Genomic DNA, 15286 nt, shown 5'->3' with positions numbered 1-15286 from the left:
GATAGTTTATAAGTCTCCATTATTGAGGTTCATTCTTCTCTTGCCTTTTATTTAATGATAGTCACATCCACCAATGAGCAATATAATTAATTAACTAAACGCAGCCAATAGTAGCCAAGGTCAACCATTTTATACAGAGGTGGCTTTCAAAGAAGGACCCTCACCCAAAGTAACCATATATATATATATGTATGCTTTTCAACAAAGGTACGTACGCTCTATATATATTAGAAGTAGGTAGGCCTAACTCAACCCAAAAGCTAGCTCAAGAGTTGAGGTTTGCACAACCCTTATAAAGGCTATCTATGCTCTATCTCTAGCAAATGTGGGACTTCTAACAATATATACTTGGTCCATCTAGTGTGCCAATTTAGAATAGACATAAACCTTCACTGTGCATTATAAAATCAGCATATCATCATCACACATTCACACTTAACTTATATAATTACCTACTGATTTTGGTCAGAGACGCCAACTCTGGCTCTCCGTTTAATATTCTGCAAAATCACAGGGTCCAATTTTCTGTGTAACTTTGTTGCTTCACAAGTTTGTAAGCTGGGGTTGGTTTAATCAGAACTTCAGAACTTCATCATGCAACGGTGTTGTCTACCACAGATTTTCACTCTCGCACTTGTTGCTGCTCTTTGTGTTAACGTTGCACAAGCTCAAGATGGAAACGCTACTACAGATCCTTCAGAAGGTGAGTGGTTTCTCTATTAATTAATTCCTCTGTTTCTGTGTTTCTTCGTTTTGGATAATCATTACTCTGTCTGTCTTCTAGATCAGTGTGATCAATCTTGTTAATTTGTGGATTATTATGTTTTCATATTCTGGGAATTTTCTTTAGTTTTTTGGGGAATATCCGAATTATTCGTTAGAGACATATTTTAAAAGGTGGTAAAGATTAGTCATACTTGTTTCTGATACCTTTTTTTATTTTTGATTAATGAAATAGAGCCCCTTCTTGTCCTTTCTCTTTTTGTCATTTGCTGACTGCATGATTTTTAAAAGAGGTTGTAGAATTTTATTAAATGAGTGAAAGTCTAAGGATCGGATAATTTAGTACATAGAACAAGAAAATAGCCCAACAATTCTTGAATGTATATTGTCGGTTAAGTTAGTTTTTACAATCAGATAAAACATTGATTATGAACTAATTTGACAGATATTTGACAATAAATTAAGAACTTTTGATGACATTTTTCTGTTAGAAACTAATTTGTATGATTGATGAATTTGTTCATTCACTCTCTATTGAATTATCAATTCAAATAATAGAAACATAAGAAAAAATAGCACTTGAAAGTTAAAATATATCAGCACAATTAAAAATCCAAAATAAAAATTACAACATATAATATTTAACCTTTCAACTCTTAAAAATTAGAAAGTAACATAAAACACTTATGCAATAAATTTAAGAATTACAAGTGATGATGCAACTAGATCAAATTTAATATAGATATAGGATAAAGTTTAAATAACATTAAATACAATTTATCACACAATATGCGAAGTCCACAAAATAAAAAATATGAAATTAAAGTGCAACATTCAACTTATCCAAAATGTGAAGTCTAAAATCCAAAATATTCTCTTTAGTATTCAACCCATTCAAAAAGTGAAGTTTGTATCGTAGGTAATTTTATATTTGTAAGTGCATTATTGTATTTTTACTTATATATACAAAGTGACCCTACATGATCGAGAGTAATCCGCATCTCTGACTCCAAATTCATAATGAGGGATTTTCATACTCATCCTCAAGCGGAAAAATTCCCCATTGAAGCCCCAAACATGACAAACCCACTAGCTAGGATCCTCATCTTCACATGGAAATTGCTATCCTTAGAACCTAATGCGACGTGCACACACATTAATTGTTCTTTATAAAAAATGGGAAAGACAACGAAACAAAAATATTTATCCTCGAAGTATGCTCAAGTGGTAAGAGTTGAAGAGTCACCTTGAGAGAATATCTTTATTAAAAAATACCCCCTCCGTTCCTATTTATCTGTCCACTTTGAGAAAAATACTTTGTTCATAATTAATTGTCCATTTAAGATTTCAAGAGAAATTAAATGATGTTTTTACAACTAATACTTTTATCAGAATAATAAATGAAGAAAGATAAAATGCAATCTAAAGGGTAAAAATGAAAAACAAAATTAATTGCACTTCCTTAATAGGTGTATTTCTTCCCTTCCCGGACAGTTAAATAAGAAAGTTTGTGCAAAAAAACTTCAAACACAAAACCTGCATAGTGGGATGTCAATTGTGGCTCACTTCTAGTCCAAGACATGAACTTGAACGATTGAACGCCTTCCATGTCTCTTTCTCTCAATTTTTCTTTCTGTGTGTGATATCTTTGAAATGTGAATTTTTGAATGCAGCAAGAGTTTTGAATTCAATCTTCAGCAAATGGAGCATTTCAGCAAACCAAGATCAGTGGAATATAAGCGGTGAACTATGCAGTGGAAATGCCATTGATAGCTCCACCAAAATCGATGACACCGCTTACAACCCCTTCATCAAATGCGATTGTTCCTACGACAACAAAACCACTTGCCACATAACAGCACTGTAAATCTCTCTCAACTTTCAATCACTGTGTGTTAACTTTTCAGTACTAGTTTCTGTGTTACCATGTCAATGTTGGAAACTTTCTGTAACTTCGTGTAACCCTTTTTCTGTCTTGAATGTCACAGGAAAGTTTATGCAGTGGACGTGGTTGGAGAAATTCCTGAAGAGCTATGGACTCTTACTTACCTCACCAATTTGTATGCTTTCTAGTACCACATTCATCTTCCATCATTCATGGCATAAAAAACTATATTTTTAAGCACCCATATGAATTTTTTTGGTAGATTCTTATTAGTAGCATGTTGTTGGTCTAGAATTTAGAGCAAACTGTCCCCGAATTATAGCTCAAGTGGTATGAGCTGGGGGACATATGAGTTGGGGAGGGGGGGTCTAGGGATCGATCCCTAGAGGGTGCAAATTATCTTTCCGATGTCAAAAAAGCAAACCAGTTTTGTAAATTGCGGAGCGGGTCATGGCGGAAAGCCCAAATCCTGCCATACATGTTAGATAATGGTGGAATATCGCGGAAATGGCGGGATATCGGCCACGGCAGAAAGCCAAAAAACTGCCATGAGACTGCCAATTTTTTTGCTATACTAAGTTTCCCCAAATTATTACAAGCAGGAATCTTGGCCAGAATTACTTGACAGGTTCTCTACCTCCAGCTATTGGAAATCTGACTCGCATGCAATACATGTAAGGCTATTCGACTCAAGTGTGTAATGTTTTGTGTATTTTAATGTTAGGAGACATAATTTTCTAATGTTAAGGTTATTCTTTGTTAGGACCTTTGGCATCAATGCTTTATCAGGGGAGCTTCCCAAGGAATTGGGAAATCTTGCAGACTTAAGATTATTGTAAGTCATTATTTGAAATTTATATTTTTTCTGTAGTTAGTAGTTACTGAGGTGGTATCAGGTCAGGCTGGTGTTTAGAGCAGAGGATTGTTTTTTTTTTATGATCAACTAGTCTCCAAAAAAGAGTTGGTGTTCATGTTTCGAAAGCATTCTACAATTAATTCTGAAGATAAAATCAACTAATAGATGAAATCTATTTTGTTACGTGTCCTTTGCTATATTATCCCTAACAACCATATACTACTAAGTACTAACACTACATTTTTCTTCACTTCTACATGTGCAAATGTCTATATTTGATCTTCTTTTTATCTCTCTAGGTTATAGGTTTGTTCTATTTCCTTTCTTCCACTAATAGGAAAGATGTAATGGTAAATTAGATCACTGTTCTCTCCCCACCCTCCAACCAATTCATACAATGGATTTTTGTCTCACAACTCTTCCCCACCATTATAATCACTTCCCTCCCCTTCCCTTATTTGAACCAAACAGTTTGTTAGTAAGAAATGAATTGCATGAATGCGTGAGAAATGAGAGGAAAAGAAATCATATAAAAATCTGATATAGTTAAATATTCATTTACAGCTGTTAAACTTCAATTACTTATAATACTAATTAGCAATCTCCTAAATAATATTGTTACTTTATTCAAGATAGATTTTTTTATGACACTGTTCAGGCTTACTATTTGTTAAATTTGCAGCGCTTGTGGATCAAACAACTTATCAGGATCTTTTCCATCTGAACTGGGGGATCTGGTAAAATTAGAACAAATGTAAGTGCTCCTGCAGTCTTAGCTTCCATATTCACAGCATTTTCTCGCCAATGTATTCATCCTTGTATCTTGTCTCCCGAATATTTATGTACCCAATGTTAGTAAATCCTTTCTGCATCCTTTATATTTCCACTGTTAGTGAATTCTGTCTCTCAGGTGGTGTGGTCTTTTGAGTAGGTTTCTATATCCTTGTTTAGAATATAGATACTAAACTCTCAAGTATGGTTACTGGCTGCAAATTACAACAGTTTTTTGATTCGTCAAATACATCCACAATTATTTTATCATTCATATATGAGGTTTCTCATAAGCATACACTGCTGTGAATTATGGGTTGGTCCTGGATAGAGCGATGTATTAGGTTAGGTCAGTTTGTTCAAAATTACGGTCTTTTAAGAGTTATGTATCATTTTGCGACAACTTGAGGATATTAATAGAATATTTCCTTGCAGCTACGCTGATAGTTCAGGAATTAGTGGTCCAATTCCTCCCTCATTTGCAAAGCTTAAAAATATGCAGCAATTGTGAGATATTGCAACCCTCTTTTACCTCATTTTATAATAGATTAAGAAAAATAATTATTGAAAAAGATTTTCTATTCATTTCAGTGCGGCTTCAGACACGGAACTCACAGGCAATATACCTGACTTCATAGGGAATTGGTCTAAGCTTCAAACCTTGTAAGACAACCATACCAATCAACTTACTTTTTTCTTTTAATTTGGGTTAAGCAGGCGAATATATTTTGAGCAAAATCGATTGTATAGGATGTGCAATATATATTTTTGTTGTTTCAGAAGTATGTACTGACAGGTTCTTTGAATTGCTGTATGTGCTCACAGGAGGTTTCAGGGTAATTCTTTTGAAGGTCGAATACCGTCATCATTTTCCAATTTGACTTCTTTAACAGAGTTGTGAGTATCGTCATTACTTTCTTGTATGGTCTTTGTTGATTCATTAAAGCTAATATATTATCTGTGATAAAATGTAGGAGAATAAGTGGTTTATCTAATGGGAGCTCCTCACTGGAATTCTTACGGAATATGAAGTCTTTAACTATCTTGTAATGTCGCAACTCTGCTGATTATCATGCCTGGCTGTCTCCCAAGTAGAAAGAAATTTTTACTCAATCCATTTTGTCTGAATTTAATCTAAGAATCAATTGTTGCAGAGATCTGAGGAATAACAATATTTCTGGTTCAATTCCATCCACCATTGGTGAATTACGAAATTTGACCCAGCTGTGAGTATCATCTGTTTGTGTTTTATTTTAGATGCATTTGAACATATTAGGTAAATTTGTTTTCTAGGAAGCAAAAACTTTAAAAATGTTCTGTTGCTATTCCAGAGTATGTTTCCAACTCAGTTATTTTTTATAAGCTGAGTGATTTCTGATCAGAGCTCAACATGCTCATTACTGGCTTGGTATAAACCTTAACTTCAGCTTACTTTTTACAGTTTCAGTATTTTCATTGAGTCTTGATAGAAAGATTCAACTTCCAAGCTTATTTGTCATATAGATGAGATTATTATCTTTATTTTATTTATTTATTTTTGGTTTCCAAAAATAAAACAATTATCTGACATTATAGTTATGTTCTATCCCAAAAGTGAGTGTGAGGTAGTCATATGTTTATGCTGGTTCTTGCAGGGATCTAAGCTTCAATAACATATCAGGACAAATTCCTGGATCAATTTTCAACTTGAGTTCGCTCTCTTACTTGTAATATCTCTTTACTAAATTATCAGATATCGATTTGCTGATATGCTGTCAAACGTGGTATAAATGAAGTTTTGGTTTAATCCACTTCCAGGTTTCTTGGAAATAACAAACTTAATGGCACAGTCCCTACGCAGAAAAGCTCATCTCTTCGCAATATGTTAGTAAGCTTGACCTATATAAATTATGGAGGAGGATGGAGTTTTGATCCCCCCCCTCCACACACAGTCACATATATTGTATTATTTCAGTGCAGGTTGTCATTTTATTTCTTTACTGATTCAAAAAACAAGGACTAACGCATAGAGAACCCCTTTGTTCTTTGAAACTCACCAACATGACTCCATAAGCTCACCAAACCAAGTATTTTCTTACATGTATCCAAATTCCAACTGGAGGTCAATATTCATGATTTGGTGCTGCTGAGCTTCAAAGCACAAAGGGTTTTCTGCATTTGACCCATAGTAGGAGGGAGTTCCTTGCATTTTGCCTAAAATAATCAGCTATATACATTATTTATATTTATGATTTTCAAAATTACACCTGCATTTGAATTTGCACGACATTAATAAATCAAACTCCTTCCCCACTAGTAAAGATCAAGTTGAACAAAAACAGTGTTATCATACTGAGAGGCACGAATATGTATTTTTCGAGAAAGTTACTCAGTTTGCTTACTGTTTTATGTTAGTTCTATCATCTATGTCTATTTGGCAAATATGTATATGTATTGGATACTCGGACACCATAGGAAAGTACTAGCCTGCATATTGCAAAAAAAAGTTTTCCACCAATATGTATGGTATACTGTTGGATAAATGCTAGTGACTAAATACTGCTTCACAACATATAAGAGCATGTTAGTTTTACATTCCTCCAAACACAAAGGCCGATTGGAAAATGGTGGAAAGTTCTCCTTCCTTCAAACAAGTTCATCATTCGTGTAAAATAGCTTTTGTTGTTATTAATAGCTCAAATAGTATACCATAAGTTAATGCTCTTGTGACTTATCTCCAGTTTCCCCCCTCTATTTCAGAAAGACCTGACTATTATTTTATATTATGATGTCTTATAATGGGGTTTTTTTTGTTTTTGTTTTTAGTGAGATGATATTTATCATATTTTTCGTAATGTTCTGTTGTATATCTTGCAATAATTTTATCCATACTCATATGTATAATATGTCTTTGCATCACATTGATTTCTACTGGTTCATTACCTCTTTAGAGTACTTGTTAATGTAGCTGTTTGTCAACTCATGTTCATATTCAACTAAGGCTCTTAATGCTACACTAGTTTCAATTAGAACCCTTCATTAGTCGTTTATTGTCTTTCATTTTGTTTGAATTAATGTGCTTGCAGAGACTTGTCATACAATGACCTAGCAGGGAGCTTCCCCTCTTGGGTAAACGAACAAAATTTACAGCTGTAAGTATTGTGATTCTTTTCTTTACCCTTTTACATATTAATTTTCCATTGTTTCAAAAGTCTCCAGCATTACTTTTTGACAGGAGCTAGTGTCTTTATTGCTCAAATTAGGGAAAACTCCCTTCATAGCAAATACAACTAGCAGAAGTTCGAGGGTTGCCAATGCCCAAAAGCTCTATACTCTCTCAACCCCTCTTACTTTTTACAGATACTAACATTGGCTAAATAACTAACTATTTCTGATTTCATTATTGTGTGTGGTGTGTGTGTGTGCGAGCGCGTGATAAACTAATATTATGATATTTTTGGGCTATTGATATGCAGGAACTTAGTGGCAAACAACTTCACAATTGAAAATTCAAATAGCAGGTAATTTTATATAGGTTCTTTAATGTTGATTGTTTAAGTAGCTTTTAAAAGATTAATGAACATAATTTCATATTTTGGGTATTAATGTGATTATTCAGTCAAGATTGATAGGCTCGTTGCAACCCTTATATTTCCATTTTTGACAATCTTCTCATCTATTTGACAGATTATTCTTTCAAGTATAAAAATACTGCATCTTGCTATTGTCCGGTGTCCCTATTATTTCTCATCCTCTGCTATTGTCATGTTTCTATTATATGTTCATCATTTGCCCATTAGATGCAACTTAGCTTGCGCTATGTTTATGTTTTATGTTCATTGATTCCTGTATCAGTTGCTGTGTTCATTAATTAATTTATGCACATTATTTTTCCAATATTGATGTTGAGAAGTCCACATTGAATAGAGATATGACTAAATGAGTGATTATAAAGGGTAGAACAACCCTCGCCTCTAGATCGGTTTAGTGGAGACCACCCATATAAGGGCAACCCACAGACGTTCATTCCTGCAAATTCCCCACTTCAGATGTCTAACCCTAGGTGTGAGGGGTTGTGTTGAGAAGTCTCACATTGACTAAATATATGGTCAAATAAGTGTATAAAGGGTAGAACAACCCTCGCCTCTAATGTAGCTTTTGGGGGTAGAGTTAGGCCTAACCCAAATTCTAAGAATTGATATGACAACTGTTGTCACTAGGTGATAAAAGTAAAGAACCATTGTTATAATGGTTTACTATTTCAAACTGAATTTTACGATTTGGATAGTTAAAGGAAAGATTAGTCTCTGGTTGTCAATTTTGTCATGTCAACACAATTTTGTGATTAAGTATGAATTTCAGAATCGAATGAAATAAACCATGAGATTATACCTTTTTATCCTGTAAAAATGTTTCTCATTTTGTTACAATTAACTAACCACATGGTTAACTAAGTTAATACAAGATCACCAATTAACCACTCTTTACACTTTGTTAACACTTTTTTGGTTAATTTTTCTAAACTTCAAAGATTTCCTCACAAGAAGCCTGAATTTGTAGTTGTCTTAACTGTTTTGGGTAAAAGTCTTCTCACTGAAGTAGTTATAAATTATATATTAGTGTTTTGGAAAATTCATTGGTGCACCATCTTTTGTGGGCACAACTTGAATATCACTGAATTTTCTTCATTTGAAGGAGTTAATTTTTTTTATTGCCACCATCTATTGTTTAAGGCCATATAATTTTATTCTTGTCTGAAACACAACTTCTCTTTTGCAGCGGTTTGCCTACTGGGCTTAACTGTCTCCAGAAAAATTTTCCTTGCAATAGTGGTGCCGGAAGATGTAAGTTTAAGTTTTAGCTAGTTTGTTGTCTGAGGCACTAAATTGAGAAGAAATCATAATCTCAAATAAATTGTTAAGATTATTAGTTATTGTTGATATTCTAAATATAAGCCAAAATTTGAACTCCAATGAGACATAATTTGATGTTCTTTCTCATTCAAATTTTACACATGTTAATAGAAACATTCTGTCATGCTTCTCCACTATTTCTCACCCTCTTCCTATGAACATTTCCTTGCCTATCATCGCACAATTCTCCCACTCCAATATCTTTGCACCACGTCTACATTTTGTTATGCTGTCCTCCTACTCTTTCTTCATTATCCTATAAGTGTTCCTATTTCTCCTGTCATAAACATGTAAACTTGCCTTTCGTCCCTGCTTCTCCAATCCACCTTATTTTTTTCTCTAATAAAGGCCCATCAAATCATTTTCTGTTATGGTCAGATATCTGTTGAAATCTGTCATTTAACTTTCAAGCTAGTAATTGCTGATAAAACTAACTCTTATGTTTGTCATTCTTCTACAAGATAAAGATTCATTAAGTTAACTTCAATCCGTTTTTTACTCTGCCACCAGTCCAGCATCATTTGTTTTTTCTCTTTTATTAATTCCCTCCTTGACATTCATTGGACTTACATGAATAAACTTCTTATGAATTTCTTGCTTTATCTTAAATTATATGAACTAAAGCACCTTTTCACTTATTGATCAAGCTTTACTTATGATTTTATGCAGATTCCGATTTCGCCATCAAGTGTGGTGGTCCCCAAATTACATCCGTAGATGGAACTGTGTATCAAATGGATAATGATACACTTGGTCCTGCTAAATATTTTGTTACTGATACAGATAGATGGGCCGTTAGTAATGTTGGGTTATTTACTGGGAGCAATAATCCTCTATACAAAAGTTTTGTGTCTAATCAGTTCACCGGTACTTTGGACTCAGAGCTCTTCCAAACTGCTCGGCTCTCTGCATCATCACTAAGATATTATGGCATGGGGCTGGAAAATGGATTTTACAATGTCACCCTCCAATTTGCAGAAACAGCTATTCTGGATTCTACCACGTCCACATGGAAAAGCCTTGGGAGACGAGTTTTTGATATTTATATCCAGGTACTTGTGTCGTTATCAAAATATTTAAAAAGCATAATGATGGTGCGGGCATGTGTATCTTAAATGGGCCATGCAACAATCTAAATTAAGTTATACACAAGTAATTTACATAAGATATCGCTGAGTTTATTTAACCTGAATCCTAGTTTATCACTGTAAAGCTGAACCTTTCAGGTTTATTTGTTTGTTTCTTTGGTAATATCACATTGCAAAAAATATAAATTTTATTTCTACCTTAAAAAAAGAAATCATGATGTTAGATTTTTTTTTTTTGTTTACTTTAGTTATTCAAGTTGTTAAATTTCAAGTGGCATCTGTCTTCTCATTTTTATGCCAGTGTATTTTGTTATGCTGACTTGGAGCCATTTTCTAAGAGTAATAGCTTTTTGCTTTTTGACTTGTTATGCTGACTTGGAGCCATTTTCAACATTATATACAAATTATGAACGTATTAAAATTTCAACTAAAATCAATGGTCACAATCCTGTATTTTTCTGCTGTCCTACTGAATGATTGTTGGAATTGAATATTTTGAATCTGCACTGTGCCATTATTCCAGGGAAAATTAGACAAGTGCTTGAGAGCCACTATTTTCTTTCCTTCTATTAGCTTCATTTCTTTTTCCTTTTTCAATATTCCAGGGTACTCGTGTTTTGAAGGATTTTGACATACAAAAGGAAGCTGGGGGCGTCTCGTACAGAGCTGTCCTCAAGCAATTCAGGTCTGAAGTGAAAGAAAACTATCTTGAGATCCATCTCTTTTGGGCTGGAAAAGGGACTTGCTGCATACCTGGTCAAGGTACATATGGGCCCTTGATTCAAGCCATCAGTGCTATCCCAGGTAAAACCTCGAAATAGTTAGCAGTTCAGAAGTTTATTTACTGACTTTTCACAATGTAATATCTTATCAGAAAAAAATGTCATACTTCGTATTTCTAATAGTGTGCTTGTGCTGCATAGATTTCATCCCAACTGTCAGTAACAAACCTCCAAGCAGTGGAAATAGTAAAACTGGTCTAATCGTTGGTATTGTTGTGGGTGTTGGAGTTGTAAGCTTTCTGTCAGTTTTTGCTGTTTTCTATTTCATTCAGAGAAGAAAGCGCCTTCTTGATGATGAAGGTAAATAAATTTTATCAATATAATGTATATTATGTTTTTGTGACTATTTAAATTGTCTTCCTGCATAATATAGGGGGACATACCTTATTTATATTTTTATACAACAGAAGGTCAAATTTTCACTTTTAGCATTTATTTTCTACATGTTCAGATTTTTGTATCTTAACGAAACTAGAAGAAAAGCAGAAAGAAATGATTGTATTCCTCATAAAAATCCAATATTATAGACAATTTATGTGCCTTTCTGCTATCTGATTTCGTATGTTTATCTAGAACATTCTGATAAAACTGGAGGGTGTAAGTTTTCCAACTTGAATGAGTAGAAAATCACGCATCATCCCCAGCTTCAACAAAACAATTTTCGGCTTATCCAACCTTAACCATGTTAATGTTTAATTTTTCAGATCTTTTAGGTATGGATACAAAGCCATACACTTTTAGCTATTCTGAGTTAAAGAATGCTACAAATGACTTCAATATTGACAACAAGCTTGGAGAAGGAGGTTTTGGACCTGTTTATAAGGTGAATACTCTCTCTCTGAATTAGAAATAATGGTCATAGCTACTTCATAAAAGGTTATCACTGTCCACACAATTTCAAATGATACTCAGGGAAACTAGCATATTTAGGCTTCGTTTGGATCGGGGGGAAGGGGGTGAGATGGAGCGGAATAGAGGGGATGGAGGAAGAGGTCCCTTGTTTGTATTATTTAGAAGTGCATGGAACTGACTGGAACCCAGTGGAACACATTCTATTAGATACCACTCCTTTCCCTCGCTTTTGCTCCCCCAAATTTGGGAGGAATGGAATGGTACAAAAAGATGCTAAACCATTAAAATTATAATATTACTGGTTTGCCCTCACTGTAACCTCAACGATCATGACTTCTATCTATGTTCTCATAATCGGTTGTCAAATATAAAGCAAATTCACTATCATGCACACTCCTATATCTACTTCTATTGGATGTTCTCAATGGTAGGAAGCCTGAAAACGGTATCAAAGAATAGGTTCAAGTGGATGATTAGTTGATTAGTACTACTAGCTGTAATCTTTTAATCTGATATTGACACAAAAACCAACAGTAGAGAATTTTAATTCCAACTCAATGCTTGATTTATTTGATTACATACACGTACATATCACATTGGAATGGATCTTATTTAACATATTTCAGCGAATTTTAATTCCAACTCATGACTTCCATGATTGCTCTGTCCAAGAATGTGTAAATTAATATTTTTATAATAAGGGTAATATAGGAATAAAAATGTTATAATTCATTCTTTTCCATTAACTATCGAAGCAATGGGAGTGGTAAATTTATTTCATTCCATCATAAAATGTTCAAACAATGAAAAGGTACTTTTATTTCATTCAGTTCCATTCCGCTCCATTATGTCCAAACAAAGCCTTAGGATTTCAGCTTGTAATTTTATAGATAGATATAATTCCATCTCAAAAATACAATTATAGAATTTTTCAAAAAAATTTAATTGATGATAGTTGATTAGTGTTTATCTTTGATTTTTATGTCATAATGTTCTTAATTAATAAATTATATAACTTATAAATACTTTTTTTGTAAATTATATAATTTATTAATTAAGAACATTATGACATAAAAATCAAAGATAAACAGTGCTAGGTGTGTTCTTTCAAGGGGGGTTGATTAGCCTCAATTATGAGAGGGTTGTATGCATGAATTTTATTTCATTCATTAATAATGTTTTTTTGCTGTAAAAAAAATAATTTATAAATACTTGCTAGTGGTTCTTCTTACATCCTCTGCCAGTGCTAGTAGTTATATTTTGTTGATGAATTTGGCTAGGTTTCATTCTAATATGCAATGCATGAGCCTAAAACTAGAACTAAATCCATTTTCAAGAGAATGTAATTTTTCCGTTTTTTTCTTGCAGGGGATACTCAATGATGGAACAGTTATTGCTGTGAAACAACTATCACTAGGATCCCATCAAGGAAAGAGTCAGTTCATAGCTGAGATTGCGACAATATCTGCTGTACAACATCGTAATCTTGTCAAATTATATGGATGTTGCATTGAAGGGAGTAAAAGACTTCTTGTCTACGAGTATCTAGAAAATAAGAGTCTTGATCAAGCATTATTTGGTATGAGAAAATGATAATTTCATATGTATGCCTGCTTACTTTCTTTCTCATTTCTCTTTTTAATAACTAATTACATGTGTTGGCTCATTTGGACAGGAAAAGCATTATCCCTCAACTGGTCCACGCGCTACGATATCTGCTTGGGTGTTGCACGAGGTTTAACTTATTTACATGAAGAGTCACGACTCCGTATTGTACACCGTGATGTGAAGGCTAGCAATATTCTTCTTGATCATGAGCTGGTCCCGAAATTATCTGATTTTGGTTTGGCCAAATTATATGATGATAAAAAGACTCATATAAGCACTCGTGTGGCTGGGACAATGTGAGTCATCATCTAGACATCTACACTTGATCATCTTGGATTAGTTTCATGATCTTATCTATACTTCTATCTGTTTATGGTTTCGTTTTGTTTCTTTTATAACACTAAACGGTCAATAAACTCTAAACCTCATGATGTAGTGGATATCTTGCGCCGGAGTATGCCATGCGTGGACACCTTACCGAGAAAGCAGATGTTTTTTCCTTCGGGGTTATGGCTCTAGAGTTAGTTAGTGGGAGGCCAAATTCTGATGCAAGTTTGGAAGGAGAGAAGATGTATCTTCTGGAATGGGTAAGCAAAGCTGCTTCTGCTTCCTGTGAATATTTTTCGAAAAAACTGAATGAACACTGGTCAAAGTTAGTTCATATTCTCTGCAGCTCTCTGCTGCAAATTCTTGACCATTGACTTTTATATTAAATGGTTCAGATTGATTTATAAAAGGTTAAATTGGTCAAAACTTTTAAACACTTGCCATTTTGCTGTTGCACAGGCTGCAAGGGCAAAAGAGGATCTGAATTCGTATCCCGAGCATTTATCTTAATTATAGATATATTATACATATAAAATTATAATCCAAAATCCAAACAGTTTTTGCCTCTATTTTGGTATATCTAATCTCTCATTAACTATTAAATTAGCAGGGCAACTTCTAAATAAATCGATGCTGCGTTTAGTAGTATAGTTTCATCTAGCAAGGTTTGTTTATTGTTTAAAAAACCTTGCTTATTGTTATTAGTATTTTTGTTTCATAGGCTTGGAAGCTTCATGAAAACAACAACGTAACTGATCTGGTAGATCCTGGACTCTCCGAATTCAACAAGGAAGAAGCAAGACGCGTTGTGGGAATAGCACTTTTGTGCACTCAAACATCGCCAACTTTGCGGCCATCAATGTCGCGTGTGGTGGCAATGCTTTCAGGAGATATTGAAGTGAGCGCTGTAACTTCAAGGCCTGGATACCTGACCGACTGGAAATTCGATGATGTGTCCAGTTTTATGACTGACATTGCAACCAAAGGAACAGATGCAAGTTATTACAATTCAACAGCAAGTACCAGCGTGGTTGGTGGTGCAGGCTTTTCACCAATAGATCCTTCTACATCTATGCTTCATGATTTGAATGAGGGTAGGTGAGAATTGTGTGTATTCTTTAGTGTTCTTGACAGAGTGTACAATATGATGAGTGCTTCAAATATTTTTGTTTCCTTTTTTTAGTTTTAATTTTCCATCTTCTTTTGACCTTTATTGAATTGTAAATGTCACCTGATTTTGTAATGTAAGTAAATATCTGTTACTTTGCATTTTAATTTATAAGGTTGCATGGATTGTTACCATCAAATTGTGTTTAAACAACATACATATATGTGCACTGTAACAATAGTGTGGACCGCAAGCATTAGCCCGTATGGATATCCGTTAGAAAGTATGAAAACAGAAAATATCACATTTTGAAGCACTTTTTGTTCATACACACATCCCAAGTAATACAAAAGTTTCCCGAGATGTATTACTTCCGTTTTCATACTTTCTGATT

The 15286-nt window shown here is 34.0% G+C and overlaps 1 protein-coding gene across 1 annotated transcript; it reads left to right on the top strand.

Moving 5' to 3' along the window:
• Window positions 1-435: 435 nt before the first annotated feature.
• On the top strand, window positions 436-15091 carry LOC130745218 (probable LRR receptor-like serine/threonine-protein kinase At1g56140). Its single transcript, XM_057597374.1, has 24 exons — window positions 436-703; window positions 2397-2586; window positions 2712-2783; window positions 3211-3282; window positions 3372-3443; window positions 4147-4218; window positions 4671-4742; window positions 4827-4898; window positions 5061-5132; window positions 5210-5281; window positions 5390-5461; window positions 5870-5941; window positions 6033-6098; window positions 7301-7366; window positions 7691-7735; window positions 8994-9058; window positions 9797-10179; window positions 10821-11019; window positions 11139-11297; window positions 11702-11820; window positions 13218-13428; window positions 13525-13753; window positions 13894-14044; window positions 14506-15091. Exons 1-24 carry the CDS (start codon window positions 595-597, stop codon window positions 14884-14886), a joined length of 3093 nt encoding a protein of 1030 aa, XP_057453357.1. The 5' UTR covers window positions 436-594; the 3' UTR covers window positions 14887-15091.
• Window positions 15092-15286: the final 195 nt, after the last annotated feature.

Source organism: Lotus japonicus, chromosome 3 (assembly GCF_012489685.1).
Source record: "Lotus japonicus ecotype B-129 chromosome 3, LjGifu_v1.2".
Taxonomy (NCBI): Eukaryota; Viridiplantae; Streptophyta; class Magnoliopsida; order Fabales; family Fabaceae; genus Lotus; species Lotus japonicus.
The sequence above is the reverse complement of the archived record's forward strand: the minus strand, read 5'-3'. Positions and strand labels throughout refer to the sequence as shown.